Raw genomic sequence first — 18,030 nt, forward strand, 5'->3', positions numbered from 1 at the left:
ACTCCCACCAGCTGCTAACTAGCTCTCCTCCCACCGTCAGGAGAAGACGCGGTCCGTTGCAGTCGGGTACTCAGTTCAGTTTCTCATTCGCTAAGCTATAGTCATGCATACATACAATTCTCTCACCTAAATGTGCAGATCGAGAGAGGAACAATTCGTAAAACCTAGTGGAAACGGGAGTCCAAACTGAAGCGGTTGTTGATCACTTGCGGTCCCGTCAGGAGTGGTGAGGAGACAGTATTCCATTAAAACAGTCAGTAGAACAAGTGTGACTCGAGGTCCTTGAGCATACAGTCACAAATGAGAACAAAAAACATGAGGTTATGCGAGATTAGCCGTGGACAGACGGACAGACACAGAGATCCTCACCACACTCACGCACATAAGGCCGAATACATAATCTGGTGACGGAGATAACGAGCCACCGTTGGACACAATATCATGATGTCACCTAATTTAGTAGATATACTTACACGTGCACATCAATAATAAATATATCATGTACAACTGTATAACAGTTAGGTGTCACATCTAATTTTGTTGCAATTATTAATTGTCTAGTAAATATATCAAATGTTCTCAAGAACAGCCAGTCTGACGTTGGACTCAATATTGCATATTCAATACGGTAAATGTTGTATGGTTTCGTATGCATGTAGGTGAGGAGGCCCGTAGCTGTAAAAAAGTGTGCATGTTTGTTGTGTCCGCAAGGGCTCTGCTCTTTAAACATGTCGGAGAGAGAAAAAAAGAGAGAGAGGGGGGGGGGGCCTTGGCGTGACGCCCACTGGCACCGTGCCCACATCTCCGGCTGCTGTGGAGCTCCGTGTCACAGCCAGGACTCCCTGCCAGAAGGGCTTTCCCCAGAATCACCTCTGCACACACACACACACACACACACACATGCCTCACACTCAGTCATGCTGCCCATGTGTTTAGTGTCAACATTTTGATAAAGCTCTGCCAAGCAAACGGTGTATCCTGGCTAATGGTCTGACTTGGCAGTTTTCTTTTTCTCTGCTTACCAATAAAGAGAATGAAGTGCACTTTAACGGGTGTTAATGTAAACATCATGAATATCATCCGTTTGTGTTCGTGGAAATGCTGAAGGCCTATATATTTTCCAAAGTGGATTTACTTAGGTACTTTATTTAAGTAGCTGAGTATTTCTATTTTATTCTTATACTCCTCCAAAGCTCGACAGTAACGCTTGCACCAGGAACTCTGCGTTCAAGCAAATGGAACGCCTCGTGCAGATGTCCGATCGTGCAAGTGAAAAATGTATATATATTCCGTAAAAATATGCAATCAGAAGATTGCCATCAGTGCTTTTTTTATTCACCGATCCCTGATAATGCTATGCTGTGCACAACAATCCCATTGAAATTGGCATGTGGAGCACTAGTTAACGTTAGCTGTTAGCAGCCGGTTTGTGGCTTAATCCTGCTCGGCTAAATAACGTAGCTAACAGCATAGCAGTATTTGTAGTAAGATTGGTGTAGAGTAATAAATGCATACTGTATGTGATGAGCCGTATTTCAGTTTACATATTTTTTATGTAAAATGTATCGCTTTAGAATAGCTATATGGAAAAGTGAAACTAAACTTTGTGTAGCCGAGTTCATTGGCCTCAAACCAGGTGATGGAAATGTGAACTGATAATTTATTTCGCCATTTTTTTAAAGTAGGGCGGGCTTACTGCGATTGACAGGTCGCTGCCGCTACCAGAGCCGTATACGGCGTCACTACGTCATTCCTCCGCATACCAAATATGGTAACATGGCGACGGCCGTAATCCAAGATGGTGATGGCGAAATCGCTGAACTCAAGGCTTCCATACGGCAGTCCACAAACCAATAGGTGACGTCAGGATGACTACGTCCACTTCTTATATACAGTCTATGTCATAGAAAATGAATCTTTGAAAAGCTTGCATCAGAAATTGCTTGATTTTAGAAAAATGTATGAAAAGGAAAAAAGGAAAGTGTGGCTGGAGTGAACTTTTTTTCTTCTCTTTGTTAAATCCATTTCACATCATAACGGTCTCAGTGAACTTTAGAATAAACAATCTCTACACATCTCAACATCTTGCCCTCAGGTCAGACTGGAGTGTTTGGTCTAAAGATGTGTTTGGTCTCGTGGTGGCGTTTCACATCGGCGCATTTAATAATGTCCACGGTATCTGAACATACGAGTCGTTTAGTAGCGCCAGCAGGAAGAATGAACAAATAAGAGTTCGTCCATTCTTTGTTAAAAGCTCTGTTTTCGTGGTCCACGTATCTTTTTAGAGCACGTCATGTAAAAGGATCCGACTTACTTCTCGCCTTCTCTCCGTCTCCCGTGTCTGTGTGCAAATCTGACTCGGTTCACGAACGATGCGTTTCAGAATACAGATATTCGATTGGCTGAGTAGCGTCACGTGAGATGATTTACAACGTATGTGATTGGTCGGTGTATTTCCTGGACTGCTGAACGTGTGCCGTAAAGGCTGGAAAAGCTGTTCAGGTTAAAATAGAAGCGCTACGCCAAAATGTATAATTCTCAAACATCCATCAGTTATACGTCCGGGTCCGGATAGGACAGCGTCTGGGTCCGGATCCGGACCGCGGTCCGCCTATTGGTGACCCCCTGTTCTATGGTTTTAGAGTGATAAAATAAATCTGTTAGGACTACTTTGATACAAGCATCATTTTCCAGAGAATGCCAACTTGGTGATGGTGACAGAGATTCATCTAAGTACAACCACCCACATCTGTTTTCTTTACAAATTAGCAGAGAGAGAGGGAGAGAGAGAGACGCCATGTTGGTCTTAATTTGTGGAGCCAGTTAATCTTCTAATTAGTCTCCACCAAACCCCCAATCATCGTTAAAGGAAGGATGTGTGTTACCCAGATGTCTTGCTCGATCCAACGTTAGCAGCCGTGGCCCGGAGAGAGGCTTGTAAATGATTATATGTATGAGAATAAAGACAGTGGTGGCTGTGATGATGATGATGATAATGATGTCTCTATCACGACATGTTTGATGTGGTTTATGTTGGCCAGCGTTTACACGCACATACACAAAGTGCAGGACTTCGAAACGAAGCTGCTTGTTTTGATAGGTGCCTCCCGAACGCGTGCCGTCTGCGGCGACTACAGCGGGAGAACGGAGGGAGGGAAATGATGAGTAGAAGAAGAAGAAGAGGGGGAAGACTAGGCTCCTGATGAGCGCGGGGCAGATTTCTGGGTATTTGAGTTGGCATAAGGGACAGAAGGGAAGAGAAGTAGTGAGGGATGGTGGGTCAGAAGGAGATGAAGGAAGAGTTTATGTACTCTGTTTCCATGTGTGCATGTCTCTTAAACTGTTTGATAAGACTAAGATTTGCTGGCCTGTGACTTCATGTGGGACGTAAAGGCAAGTTCCTGTTCGTGCTTCGTGTGTGTGCTGTGTTAAGCTGGTGAGGAGGATGCAGGGGTCAATCAGGTTGTTGGGGGGATGACACAGAGTCCACGCTGCCTATTTGAAACTGGGAATGTGTTAGTTAGTGAGACCGCAGGCCACACACACACACACACACACACACACACACACACACACACACACACACACACACACACACACACACACAGAATGGACATATTAACAACCTGTAGTGTTACTTATTCTGTACAATCTCTGTATATTATGCTGTTTAGGAGATATGACGAAGTGTCCTGAAGCATATTCCGCAAGTTAGTCTCCTTTATTTTTTTTAAAAGAGACATATCGTGCTCAGTTTCAGGTTCATACTAGTATTTTAGGTTTTTACTAGGGACACGTTTACATGCTTTAAAGCCGCTTCACGCTTTCAAGCACTGATTTTCGGCCGAAATTATTTGCACGGAAATTTAGAAATGTTTCTGTCTATTGGTGTTTTCGGAATAATGGGCAATATTTAGCATTTTCCGTATTCCTGTACGGCATTTTCACATCACACTAGTGATGAATGGCTTTTAATGTTCAACAGCACATTCTTTTCTTTCATCCTGTACGGTCTGTTTAAGCCCCCCCCCCCTCGAGCAAAAGCCCAGTCAGCTCTGATTGGCTTACGAGGAAAATATGGCGCACTTTACAGATTTTTCGGTTTGTTCCATTTTGTAGGTGAGGTGTGGTTGTAGGAATGGATATGCCTGTGGGTCGGTTTTGGCCTTTTGGTCCAGACCAAAACAACTCTACAGCTAATGAATTTTATCCATGACATGTGGTACAGACATTCTTGGTCCCCAGAGGATGAATCCTACTGACTTTGGTGATCCCCTGAATCTTCAGATAGCACCATCATCCGGTCAAAAGTTTTAATTTGTCCAAAACACCTGCAAATCTAATACTTCCCATCAGCCTTGGCTGTACTTTGTGTTTACGGCTAATTAGCAAACGTTAGTATGCTAACAGGTGCTAAATGGATGCTGTCTAAATCACATGACAATCAAAGCCTTTTTCTTTTCAGGCAACACTGTTGAATCCACCTGTTTCCTGAACGTAACTGTGACTTTTGGTTAAATTCGTGGTCCAAAGTTGGTTCTACGGTTTCGGAGGTTCATATAACCCTTCAAATGCCAGATGCATGTCTTATTCTCTTGTTTAGTCCAAACAAAACGCAGTTTCTGCCCCTTAAATTGGACAGGAACTGGTCACATGATCACTTAAAGGTAGCCTTTAAGGCAAAACCAGTAACGGTTAAGGTTTATTTACGGCGTCTTGTCACTTCAACATGAGAGCAGGGTGTAGTCTGGACAGACAGGCAGTGCAGTAGAGAAGGTGTTCCTTAGTGACAGTTAGATGAGCCCCCCCACACACACACGAGCCAGACCACAGCCTGGGCTATCTTTAGCCAGGAACACCGCTGGTTTCATGGCCACATCCCGGCTCAATGTGGCCAGGACTAACTGTCGGGATGGGTGAGGGTTTGGCATGGCAGAGTGTAGCTATGGTTGGTGTGTCTGTGTGTATGGGGGGGGGGTCCTCTCACCCTCCACACCCCTCTATTCCTCCTTCCTCCAATGTGTAGAGCTTCACCCTGAGTCACAAGCAGGAGAGGAACTGAAACCTGGGGGGAGGAGGGATGGAGTGAGAGAGAAAGAGAGAGAGAACAGCGTTGAAGTAGATGAGGTTTTGAGCTCTGCTTCACGTCTTTATCATTAAACTCTACTAGTTTAATGATAATTCCCTGCCAAGTCCTTTTATATAATGTTAAATCGCATAATAATGAGGCAGCCTTCGTTCATTGTCGTCAGTAAGGGTTACGGCTGCACGTTTGTGCCCTGATGGCCGTTCTTCAGCTCATTGTTCATGATTTTTCATCCGTCTCTGAGAACAACATAGTTTGACTTTACAGGTTTAATGCAACGTGACGGACTAAAATGTCCATCACGTTGCATTAAACCTGTAAAGAAAATTTGCTTTTACAAAAAAAGAAAAATTCTAATGAAAACCTTTATCAAGAAAAACAAATGCAAGCAAATGAAGATGTCACAGTGGGCTCTGGGAAAATGTGCCATTTTGTAGACTTGTGGTCTAATCATTTTTTTTCATGAAGAAAAATCACATCACACAAATTATTTGCAGACCGAATAATAACAGCAAGCGGCCAATTAAAACGCTTTGATCGTTTCATAGAAAATCGTTAATAATAATAATACACAACTTCATTTGTATAGCACCTTTTAAATAAGAAATGTGCTTTACAATAAGGGAAAACAGAGATAGAATGCCATAATAATGGAAAAGAAATTAATATAAAATAATTTGTAATAGAATATATGGAATGCATAAGATAAGATGGAAAATAAACCCGACGGAATAACACTAATATTATTTACATCAGCATCCTCATTGAGTTTAATCACAGTTCATTTTTTATTTTTATTTACTGGAAATGTTTTCTGACATCACTGAGACATCACAGGGAGCTGATGGCGGCCATGCTGCCTTCATCCTCGCTGGCTTGCAGTTCCCGGTCAAAGCGCTTAGCAAAGCGTGACCTGCCCCTCCGACCCCACCCCCTCCCCCTCCCCCTCCCCCGCTCCCTCATCCCTCTATGGAGTCACTTGACTGGTGCAAAGACCCCTGACTCCGCCGTTGCAAGTGACTCCAGTTTCTCCCTCCGTTTTTTTGTTTTTGTTTGTCGTCCTTCACCCCCCCCCCCCCCCCCCCCCCCCCCCCCCAACAACACGAATGGCACCTGAAGTCAGAGCTGTCAAAAAACATGAACATAACAATACGCCACCTCTGAAAAAACAGATTTAAGTACGCTCAACATAAAAGTTTTAAAACTAAGAAACAACCGCCGCGCTTGGAAGCACCGGCCATTTTGCTTCATAGCAACATGTGACCGCACATGTTGCACATCTTTCAAATCAAGCAACAAGTTCACGCTCGTGAGTCTACTTTTTGTAATCTGACTTCAGTTCTCTTTTTCTATGTTTTACCTCATTAGATATTTATCTAATGTTTGTGCGACATGCTCCCCCCACACACACTTCTCCACCCACCTCTCCCCCCTCGAGTGCGGCTGTCACCTAAGCTCCGGACGGTGAACTCACTTTCTATATTTAGTTTGTTTGTACTGTACTGTGCAGCGTCCTGCTAAGTGGATCAGGGTTCTGCGGAGGCCACCAGCCCGCTCTGGGCCGGTCTAGATCGTGCCTCCAAGGCCACAAAAGAATCCGGCAAAAAGAAAAAGAAAACAAATTCAACGTTGCTTTGTACAGCCGCGGCAGGCAGTGAAGGGGTTAACAGCAGTCACTCAGCATGCGGGAGCCGTGGCGGGCGGGCGGGCAGGCAGTGCAGAGGCTGACCTCTGACCCCTCAGGAAAGGAATGTGGAAGCTCTTTCATCCAGGACAGAAACCAAAGACAACCGGGCGGTTGGAAAGTGGCGGTTCAATTCTGCCCTCAATGTTTTTTGATGAGGAGAAGTGCGCAGAGGTTCCATGTGAATGTGCTGCAGAGTGCTCGTTGCAGCCATTTTGGAATGAAGTTCCATCCCGCAGCAGTGGGTTTGTTTCTCTGTGATCACCGCAGTGTGATAAGTGGTTGGAAATGGCTGCTGTGTGTGCTGTGTGTGCTGGCAGAAAACCCTGGTTATGAAGCACTGTGTGCTCTGACCTATGACCTACTATGTGTGGTATGTTTGAAGTTACCTAACAAACAACACGCTCATTACATGGTACAGATATCTCGGGTTTTAGTAACTATTGATTCATCTGGTCTATTCTTCAATTATCAAAACTTGTGCGAATAGTGTTTTTGTCCATTGACAGGTCTACTGACGTTACCTTTCCCATTATCAGAGTGTACATTGCTGACTGGTGAGTCGTGTTAGATGATATTTAACTGTATAAGAAGTGGACGTAGTCACCGGGAACATTGGAACATTGGTTTATGGACTACAGTTTTCAAGCCTTGAATTCAGCGTTTTTGCCGTTGCCATCTTGTTTTTTGCAACCAGAAGTGACACAAGAGGGTGGTGAGTGAAACTAGAGATTGAGACCATAAACTCATGTTTACAATGTTTACTGAGGTAATAAATTAAGAGAGAAGTAGAGTCATTTTCTCATAGACTCCTACAATCAGAGGAGTCGCCCCCTGCTGGACATTAGTAAGAATTGCAGGTTGAAGGCACTACTTTTCAGAACTGGAGCTTGCCATCTGTTATTTCGAGAACTTATTTTAACTTCTAATGAAAGGGCTACTAAATTCCTGTAGAATTAGAGTACAATAAAGTAGAATTACTTGTTTTTTTACCAGGTAGGCTTATTGACCCCATCAGAATCTAGCTCCATGTTAACTTTCGTTTCCGTCCTTTATGTAATCTAGAAGTGTTAGTCAGTGTGGGTGTTGTTTGTCTGGGAATGGTCAGTAAACAAGTAGAAGCCTGTAATCTAATCAAAGATGCTGCTACTTTGATGATATTTCAGAGTAATGGAGAATATTCAAAGGAAGGCCGTTTACACAGCTGCCTTGTTCTCTGATTTTGTCCCAATGGGACCAGCACAGGAAACATGGAGTAGCTTACCAGCTTTTTACCTTAACAAAGAATATTATCCAATAGAATTGAGCAACACATCACTGATACAAATAGCAAGTATTTGTCAAGTGTGTCATTAGCATCCAATCTCTATTCTTCCTCTATTCAAAGGAGTGAAGAACGTGCTTACTGACGACGAGGAAGCACTCGATAGAAAGAGTTCATTTTCGCTTTCAAAGTGCTCGTGAGTGCACCAAACACGTATAAACCCTGCATGAAACCTGAGAAAATCATACAAAGAGGAACTTAACCATTCTTAACAGCAGATACAACTGATAAAAGCTGTGAAACTACAAATGGCCCTTTAAACACAAGGAGACAATGACATGATCTCGTTTTAGCAGTGACAAATGTCTAGAAATAACAGCCCTAATTTATCAGTGAGCACGGAAAATACAAAATAAGAAGGAGAAATCAATACATGTAAAAGAGTTCCTTCTTGTTTCCTCGTGCAGACACAAGTGTTGAGTGCATCCGGAGCTCGTAATGTATTATTAAGGTTGGTTGTCGCTGCAGACGGATGTTTGATGGATTTACTGTACAAACATAATAATGGGGGAGAACAGCGAGTGAACTGAAGTGTTTTTTTTTTCTTTATTTTATTTGACGTGTGGTGGAAACACATGAGAGCAACCTCGGCCGGATTTTCATTAGTTGATGGAAACAGAATGAGGAACATGCGTGGAGTGTGAAGTGCTGCAGAGAGATAAAGCTCCTGATGCTCACGCCGGGCGCCCCTTTGACATTGAGACCTTGTTGTAGAAACAGAATGGTAATAGAAAATCAATATGGTGGACTGAGAAAAGATGTGGAATCTACATGGTGATGTAAAAGGTAGACCACATGCCTCCATTGTAACGGAGTGCTAACATGGATTCTTCCATACAAACAGTAACAACCACAATTGTTCAGTGAAGAAAAAGGTTTTCACATTTTCAGGCTAGTTTGCAAACTGCAGTTTAGTAAACAAATAGGAAGTTTAAATGGTACTGCTTTGTAGATCAGATATTAGAATTTCTACTGAAAATCAATACAGAAATGAATCTACGGTTTAATACATTGTATTATGTGATTATTACTGCTACTGTGCTAAGCTCGGCTCACTTTTAGCGTGACTTGTGTGGCTGTATTTATCTACATCATGACCTAGCTCCTGCCTCGTTCAGTTATGTTGAATAACATAGCTATTGTACCAAGATAAAAATAAATGATATTTTCTTCAATTACAGTGACTGCTGTTCAGTAGAGGGAATGCAACACTTCAGCATCGGCTTCACTCGGCAGAACCGGAGGTTGCCGCCTGACTAGAGCACTAGTCCGCCTTTAGCTCGCTGGTGCTGACGTGAAGTCATGTGACTGTGGACGTTAGCTTTTTACTTCTGCTGATTGCATTCACGCGTCAAAAATCAGAAATGTGGTGTCTATTTGCGAAGATTATCTTGCTGAACAAAAAGTCTCATATATGTGTGTGTTTGCCAAATAGCTTATTTTCTATAATGAACCAAAATGCAAAGGGAAGTTTGGCTTGGTTAGCGATGCTAACTTTCCGGGTCAACCCTGCACGACATTTTGACTCGTCACAGACACAAGTGTAAATAATGGAATAAATGATGGCTGAATGCCATTTAGCTGCTTCAGTTTCAGGGTCCTGGTATTAGTAACGCCTGTGCTTTTCCTACAGTGACAACATATCTTTTTTTAAAAGGGTCACATTTTGAATCTAAAACATGGATATTTCCTCTTTATTTAACAAATAATATTTGACGAAATTGGTCTGTGATTCTCGTCTCTTTTTTGTAAGTTAGTTTTTTTTTCTTATCAAACCGTAATTCTGCATTGAAACCTTTCACCAAAATAAGATTCCAGTGAAAGACGACAGATGAGATTGTCCCAGTATTCCTCTCCAACATACAACATGAGACATAAGTAGCTTGACGTGGTGATCAAATGAAATGACGAGTAGTTTGATAACAAGCGGTGAGATATGACGGGTGACTGACACATTTTAGTTTCATGTTACATGATTCAATCACAACACTGTTGCATAGGGCAGTCATGTGTGAAGTTACCGCTCCACATGGTCTATCATGGTGTGCCCTTTGTGTTCAAGCTCTATTAGGTTTATTTCTATAACTTGACGGTGTGGATTCACCTCATTGTACTGTATCTGCCTGTCTGTGTGTGTGCCTTTTGTGAGTGCGTTTGAGCATGCCGGGTGGTGGTGGGGGGGGGGGGGGGGGGGGGGGGGTACACGATGTTGCATTCGCCGTGACCAGAACTCTGTGTGTGTGTTACATGTGCTGTTGTGTGCGGAGGAGAGGGGCAGGGAGACGCGGCATGGTTCAGTCCAGGAATGTGCGATGTGGGTAGGCTGTACAATGGAGCCGGGCTCCCTGAGGGTGGTCAATGGGACGGGTGTCACCCCCCTGCACCCTCCCCGCTGGGTGATGACTACCGCACAAGGCCACAGCTGTCAGGTCCTCTTAACCACCGCTGTAAACACGCATACGTTTATGAGAACAAACACACGTGCACGGCGGAGACACGCAGGGAGCACACAGGCTGTTAACACACGTAGAGGCAATTACATGAACGTGCACGCGACCCTGTCACGTATGTGTGGATGCACGCTTCCATGCACACACCTGCAAAAGCACTCAAAGCAGATTCCAACGTATTTGCTGCATCTTTCTTAACTCATTGACCTCTCACACAGAAAGAGTGCCATTACATCCGGAAGGTGTGTGTGTTAGTGCGTGTGTGTGCGCAGACTGTGTGCATGTGTGTGTGTGTGTGTTCTGTCACATATGCCCACGTGTTCTTGACGGTACTTACACGGCCTCACGTAACGGGCTAACATTGCGAGCAGCGTTTGTATGTCCGCTCAACCTTGGACTCCGCTGGTGTGCTCGCAAGCAAGGGGTCACATAGGTCACCGAGGGTAAATAAGAGAATGCAGGGATGACGGGGAGGGAGAGTTCAGCGGTCTCTCTGGAACGCAAGTTAATGTGGTTCATTTTTAATAAACAACCGAGGGTCAGTAGGAGCAGTTCTGCGGCATAAATATACATGCTCCTCCCCCAAACGCCCCGAACCCTCTCTCTCTACCGGGGTTGGGGGGGTTCTTCAAGGATCACAGGAGCCTTATCCAGTTTACATAGTACACACATAAGCACACACAAAGATGGCTTTGTGTACCTTTTCATCTGTAGACACACATGATGAGGCGTGTGATTTCATTCACATACTAATAAAGGCATTATTATTGTTTCTGCTAAAGCTCTGCGGTTCCTGTCGTGTCGGTCAGACCTGTTGTTCGGCGCCCCCTAGTGAGCTCAGAGGAACACTTGCTTTTGAAGTGGACTTCATAAATGACAATCAAGCCTGTTGAATTGAGAGGATTCATTCGCAACTCAGTCAGGTTCCGGCCTTTCCAGTTGCCTTCGAGCTGTGGCTCAGTAGTAGAGCAGAGTCATCCTTCAATCAGAGGATCGGTGGTTCGATCCCCGGCTCCGCTAGTTTGTGTCGATGTGTCCTTGGGAAACAAACTTAACACACGCTACACAAGTCCATTTACCATCTTCATCAATACATTTTGATACAATTTTGAAAATAATTGTCATCTTACCATTGCTCTCTCCTTGCAGGACGATAAAAATGCAGAGCAGTCTTTCCCACTCACCGCCAACCATAGCTGTTGGGACCGGGTGAGGAGGAGAGGACAAGAGAGCGAAGGAGAGGAGCGACTGAAGCAGAGAGAGAGAGAGAGAGAGAGAGAGAGAGAAAGAGAAGGACAGTTCAGGGACAAAAAGAAGGAGAAGTAGTAGTTCAACAGGTAAACAGTTTGCTTAGAAGAAAAATGTGCTTGATGTTGCCACAGACTTTGAAACAGTTTGCTTCAAAGCATACAATTTCTGTCTCACCGCAGAGTTCGACGTACCTCGATGTCCCCGCTGGATCGTTGGCACATTCTGTGACACACGACTTCCCACGTTGAGCCTGCCAGGCAGGGGAGCCACGGGCGAACTTTCATGGCAGCGGCACTCTAGGGCTGCCATGGCAGCTGCTGCCGCCGATGCCTCACACCGTATTACCGCACTGACGCCGGAGGAAGAGGGACGACGGACCGCCGCCAAGCTGTTCGGGAGCGCCGCCACGCTGCCACGGATAGAGCGAGAGAGAGAGCGAGAGAGGGGGAAAGAGAGAGAGTGGGAGAGGGGGGACGAAGGAGAAAGGTTAGGAAAAGTGAGCGGGAGCGAGTGTTTGGTGTGCGGGGCCCTGTTCGCCTCACAGGAGAAGCTCCGGCTCCACGCCTTGGGTCACACAGGAGAGAAACCCTTCCACTGCTCACAGCCACACTGTGCCAAGGCCTTCAGCTCCAAATACAAACTCTTAAGGTACCGAGAGTTATTCCCATCGCTCAATTCACATGCTTTTAAATGCAATATGATGCAGAGCTTTTGTATCTTTCTTAGAATCCCAGAGGATATTTATCATTCTAACTTTTATTCAATATATGTGAGATTGCTAACTTGAACTTCAGAAAGCAATACCTGACTCAGGTCTATAAGATGAACACTGGATCACATGAATGCTTATATGTGAAAAAACAGACTCTGCAGTCTTTCTCAGCTTTACAAAGAGGTTCAGCTTATTTCAGCTCAGTCGTTTCACGGCCCGCGACGTGACTGTTTTGGTTCAGTTTCACAGCTCTCATAAGATAAGATAAGATAATCCTTTATTAGTCCCGCAGTGAGGACATTTACATGATCACAGCAGCAAAGTGGACAGTGCACACAAGATACATGGTGAAAAAGAAACAGTATTATAAATAAGTAATAAACAGTAAAGAATATCAACTAGTAAAAAGTACAAAAATCCACAATAACTAAATATAACTAAAAATGTAATTAAATTAAAAATTAAATATAAATAAAATATATATACAGACAGATTATTTGTATTGCACAGTGTAATTATTGCACCGATTTGTTATAGTGTTGGTGTTGTGTGGTCTCCTGGGAGCACAGCTGGTTGTGCAGCCTGACAGCAGCCGGCAGGAAGGACCTGTGGTACCTCTCCTTCACACACCGGGGGTGAATCAGCCAGTGGCTGAAGGAGCTGCACAGAGCTGCCAGGGCGTCCCGCATGGGGTGGGAGGTGTTGCTCATCAGGGATGAGAGCTTAGCCATCATCCTCCTGTCTCCCACCACCTCCACCGTATCCAGTGGACACCCCAGCACACTGCTGCCTTCTTGACGAGTTTGTTCAGTCTGTTCCTGTCAGCTGTCGAGATGCTGCCGCCCCAGCAGACCACTCCATAAAAAATGGCTGATGCCACCACGGAGTCAAAGAAGGTCCTCAGGAGTGCTCCCTGCACTCCAAAAGACCCGAGTCTCCTCAGCAGATAGAGTCTGCTCTGACCCTTTTGTAGAATGCGTGGGTGTGGTCATGAGCTTCATTCTCAGACAGCGGGCAGCTGTTTTTCAGTGAGCTCCACACCCACTGTACACTACTTGCCCTGCTCCAAACAGCAGGCAGACAAAGTTAGGTCGCTGGTGGACATAGTGGAGCATTTCGCTGTTATAGAGCTAGATATGTCCCTCAGTTGGTGGAGACCAAAGTCAGAGCTAAAAGTTGAGTGACTATTGGACTTACATTCATCAACTGGCCAAGAACCTGACTCCAAATGAATGATAATGTCGCTTTGTAACTTCTGGATGTGTAAATAAGCTGTTAGTTTAGTAAAATCTTACCATTTATAAGGTGTTGAAATATCAATGCTGTATTTACAAATTAGTTTTTTCCTAAGTGGCAAAAACAACCAATCAGGAAGGAAGGAAATGAGCCTCATTTCCACCAAATGCTCGACTTGACTCGCTTTAAGTACCAGGTCTTCTTCTCTATTGCATTTTCCACAGAATACCTCCTCAGTGTAGACGGGTTTCTCAGCTGTTCGCCGTGGCGACACCATGTGAAATTTCTGTGACATCATGTACAACGACACTCACTAAATCCTTTCATCAGCAACTAAAATGAGCTTCTAAAATTGTACGGCGTCGTGTACGGCATTGTTTTGCAGGCTGCCATGATTTAACTGGGGCGAGAAAACTAAACAAATTGTGGTAGATATTGGCGGTAGCTTGGTTATTTAAAAATGTGTGCAGGATGTCCCGTGCCACTCTAGGACCGATTCATTCTGACCGATCAGTGGTCTGCAGTGTTTTAACTCTACCTTTAAGTATCGGCTTAGCTTCCTTGGTAATTAGACGGATAGTACCAAAAAAAGTAGCCGGTTTGATCCACAACTTTTACTAATGGAAAACCAAAAAAGAGTGAGTCGGGTTAAGTAGAGACATGCAGTGGAAAAGTCTCATAAACCCATCAACATACTAAGATGTTTGGAATCCTTTGAATCACAGGAAGTGGTTCCAAAACCCACTTTGGGTCCTTGCTTCAAACCACTGTGACTCATTTATGTATACATGGACACAAGAGGTTTGACTGAGAGGAATTCATGCCTCACTTTAGCTTACTGCCAGACTGCATAATGAATAAGATAAGCACTGCCTAACGTCTCCTTTTCCTGTGCCCCTTTGCAGGCATATGGCCACACACTCTCCACAGAAGACCCATCAGTGTTCGTTCTGTGAGAAAATGTTCCACCGCAAAGACCACCTGAAGAACCACCTGCAGACCCATGACCCCAACAAGGAGGCCTTCAAGTGTGAGGAGTGCGGGAAGCACTACAACACCAAGCTGGGATATAAGCGCCATGTGGCCATGCACTCTGCCACGTCAGGGGATCTCACCTGCAAAGTGTGCATGCAGAGCTATGAGAGCACACCCGTGCTCTTGGAGCACCTCAAGACCCACTCGGGGAAGTCTTCGGGCGGCACCAAGGAGAAAAAGCACCCGTGCGACCACTGTGACCGGCGTTTCTACACGCGCAAGGATGTGAGACGGCACATGGTGGTCCACACGGGTCGAAAGGACTTCCTCTGCCAGTACTGTGCCCAGCGCTTCGGCAGGAAGGACCATCTGACACGTCACGTGAAGAAGAGCCACTCGCAGGAGCTGCTGAGGATCAAGACAGAGCCTCCGGATATGTTGGGTCTTTTAGCGTCCGGGTCACCACCTTGCTCTGTGAAGGAGGAGCTCAGCCCCATGATGTGCGGCATGGGTCCTAACAAAGACCCCATGATGGGCAAACCGTTCCCCAGCGGGGCCCCTTTTCCGATGGGCATGTACAACCCCCACCATCTCCAGGCCATGTCTAATTCTGGGGTGGGTCACCCGCACCCGTCCCTGATGCCCAGTCCCTTGTCTGCAGCTATGGGCATGGGCTGCCACATGGAATCTCCTGGACCTCTTCACCCACGCTCCCTTCACCACCACCATCACCACCACCATCACCACCACCACCATTCCCCTCCGCTGCCCACACACCACCAGCCTCCGGCTCCCCAGCAGCAGCACCAGCCCCAGCCAGCCCCCAAATACCAGCTGGGATCTACCTCATACCTGCTGGACAAGCCCTTGAAAGTAGAGATGGAGAGCTTCCTCATGGATCTGCAGAGTGGCTCGCCAGGCCCGGTTCTCTCTGCAGATCCACATGCTGCTGCCTCACCCACCAAGGACGGACTGGAGCCCACCTCGGGCCTGGTGGATGAGCTTTGCGGGGATCATCTCCTGTCCAAGAGCCCTGTGGTGATTGCGGAGTCACTGTGTGCTGCTAACATGGACTTCTCCCACCTACTGGGCTTCCTGCCCCTCAACCTGCCTCCCTACAGTGCGCCCATGAGCACGGGAGGGCTGATGATGGGCTACACCTCATCAGCGACCCCCTCCTCCTCCTCCTCCTCTTCCTCATCTCTGCACGAGCCCCACGCTGCGGCACTCGCCGCGGCACCTTTTACCTCTTTGCAACCGCAACCTCAGGAGCAGCAGTGCTCCAGCGGGGGTCTGGGCATCGGACCCCTGCACCCCCACCCACCAGTGTTCAGCTCCAGCCTTAGCACCACCACGCTGCCTCGCTTCCACCAGGCCTTTCAGTGAGAGAGCCAGTCCTCGGCCCAGCCAGGACGGCCTCCACACCAGCCTCAGCTCAGCTCAGTGTGGATATTTCGGGCTGGGGTTCTTTACAGGGCCTGTTGAAGAAGTTAGAGAATTAGAATAAATAAATGAACATGTAGAAGCCTTAAATGAAAGTGCACAAAAGATTTTGATTTAGCCTTAAAAGGAAGTTAAACCTCTTAGAGCAAAAATGGAAAAGGTCAAAAAAGAAGTTGAAGCAGCTTTTATTTGGGCGCCCCTCCCCCCTATCCTATAGTTAGAATGATGTATTAACCCATCCTTTTTTATTTCCATTTACTCCCCCCTTTTATCCCCCTTCCATCCCATATTTAGTAGTATAGAGGGCAGGATCAGTAGGCCAAAAGGCGTGGTACTGCATACTTTAAGTAATACTATTTCTTTTTTAAAGATAATTTTTAGTGAAGATTATCTGTCTTGTTGTGACCCAGAAAAAAAATATAGTTTGAAGTGGATATTTTGTTTTACTTTATTTTCATTTTCCAAATGTAAGGAAATGGTAGAACGTGTCTCATCTTTGAGTTTTGAACCACCCACTCTAATAACAAGATCAGTACAGAGGGTCTCTCCTCTTTTTCTGTCAGTGAAGGAACGAAGAGATATAGACATTGAGTCAACGATTGAACCGTAGCTCTTTAAAATCCTCCTCTTCATTGGGAGACAAGAGCCGCAAAAGCCCCCTCTGATTAAAAAAGTGCTCTTTAAACAAGGAAAACATTAAACGGATGTCCCCATTATTTTTCTTTGAACTGTAGCTGATGTGCTCTTAGAGTCAGGTCAGCTAGAATGAAAGTAGCTCACTTAAATGAAAAACAGACTCTTGATAAGAGTCCCATTTGCTGCCAAACAAACAGACCAGTCACACACATGGCCACCCATTTTTCAGGAAAGGGAAAAATAAAAGTGAGTGAAAGTGTGAGAGTTGAAAATTATGGAATATCACGCTGGCTTTTTTTTTACTGTTCCTAAAGAGAAGCACTTTTTTTTTTGTCTCCTTCCTCGTGACTTCTAGAGGTTCTCAGAGACTCTCCTCAATTCCTTCACCTGTCCCTCCACAGTTATCTTTTAAAGTTCCAATGAGAATAGCAGCCGTTACTTGGCTGCCCAACATACCTAAAATATATATATATATATATATATATATATATATATATATTTCTTTTTTTTTGGAACAAACACATCTTTAGGCAGTCTTTTTAAAAGAAGATGCATCATCATGGTAATGATGAACCCTGACATATGTGAATGGCAAAAAAAACAAAAAAGATTTCAGTGACAGATGAGTAAAAATGTGTTAAAGAATGTTATTGCAGTGTACGAAATATCTCAAAAATGAATATTATTATTGCTTTTTATCTCAGTAAGGTGTATTTTAGGTAGACGTATTAAACTTAAGTGATGATGTTTTTTGATGTCTGGCAGGTTTACATTTGTGTGTATCTTGCATTTTAGATCAAACAAACGGATGAAGTATTAGCTTTTTTCCCCCTCAAGCTTTTTTCTGTCCTATCCGATCTTTACCTTTACATGTGCTTGAGTTAGTATAGCGGAACCAGAACTGTGGATGGGAAGTGTCTATAGAAGGCTGTTAGCGCCTTAATAATCAATTAGGATTTGAACTAGATAGATTGTTCAGATGCTGACGAGGACGGCCTGCCACTCTACGGCTGTAAGTCGTCGTCCAGCGGGTTGTGTAACCCCTGTGCTGTGATGAAAAGTCACAGCAATCAGAGTTTTACATCCTTTCTAACCATTCACCACCAGCCTATTAAAAACCTGAGCCCAAAGTTAACATAAGCGTCAAAGTGAAACAGGTGCTCTCGAGCTAACGTTCAGTCCGTGGCACGACCAACGCAACCGGCCTGTCCGTGACCTCACACAGAGACGGCC

The 18,030-nt window shown here is 45.0% G+C and overlaps 1 protein-coding gene across 1 annotated transcript; it reads left to right on the forward strand.

The window, feature by feature from the left end:
• Positions 1-12,288: 12,288 nt before the first annotated feature.
• Positions 12,289-16,104, forward strand: plagl2 (pleiomorphic adenoma gene-like 2; the record flags this gene model as incomplete). Its single annotated transcript, XM_079181451.1, has 2 exons — positions 12,289-12,443; positions 14,649-16,104. Exon 2 carries the CDS (start codon positions 14,653-14,655, stop codon positions 16,102-16,104), a length of 1,452 nt encoding a protein of 483 aa, XP_079037577.1. The 5' UTR covers positions 12,289-12,443; positions 14,649-14,652.
• Positions 16,105-18,030: the final 1,926 nt, after the last annotated feature.

This window comes from Pholis gunnellus (genome assembly GCF_910591455.1).
Source record: "Pholis gunnellus genome assembly, chromosome: 2".
In the NCBI taxonomy this organism is placed as follows: Eukaryota; Metazoa; Chordata; class Actinopteri; order Perciformes; family Pholidae; genus Pholis; species Pholis gunnellus.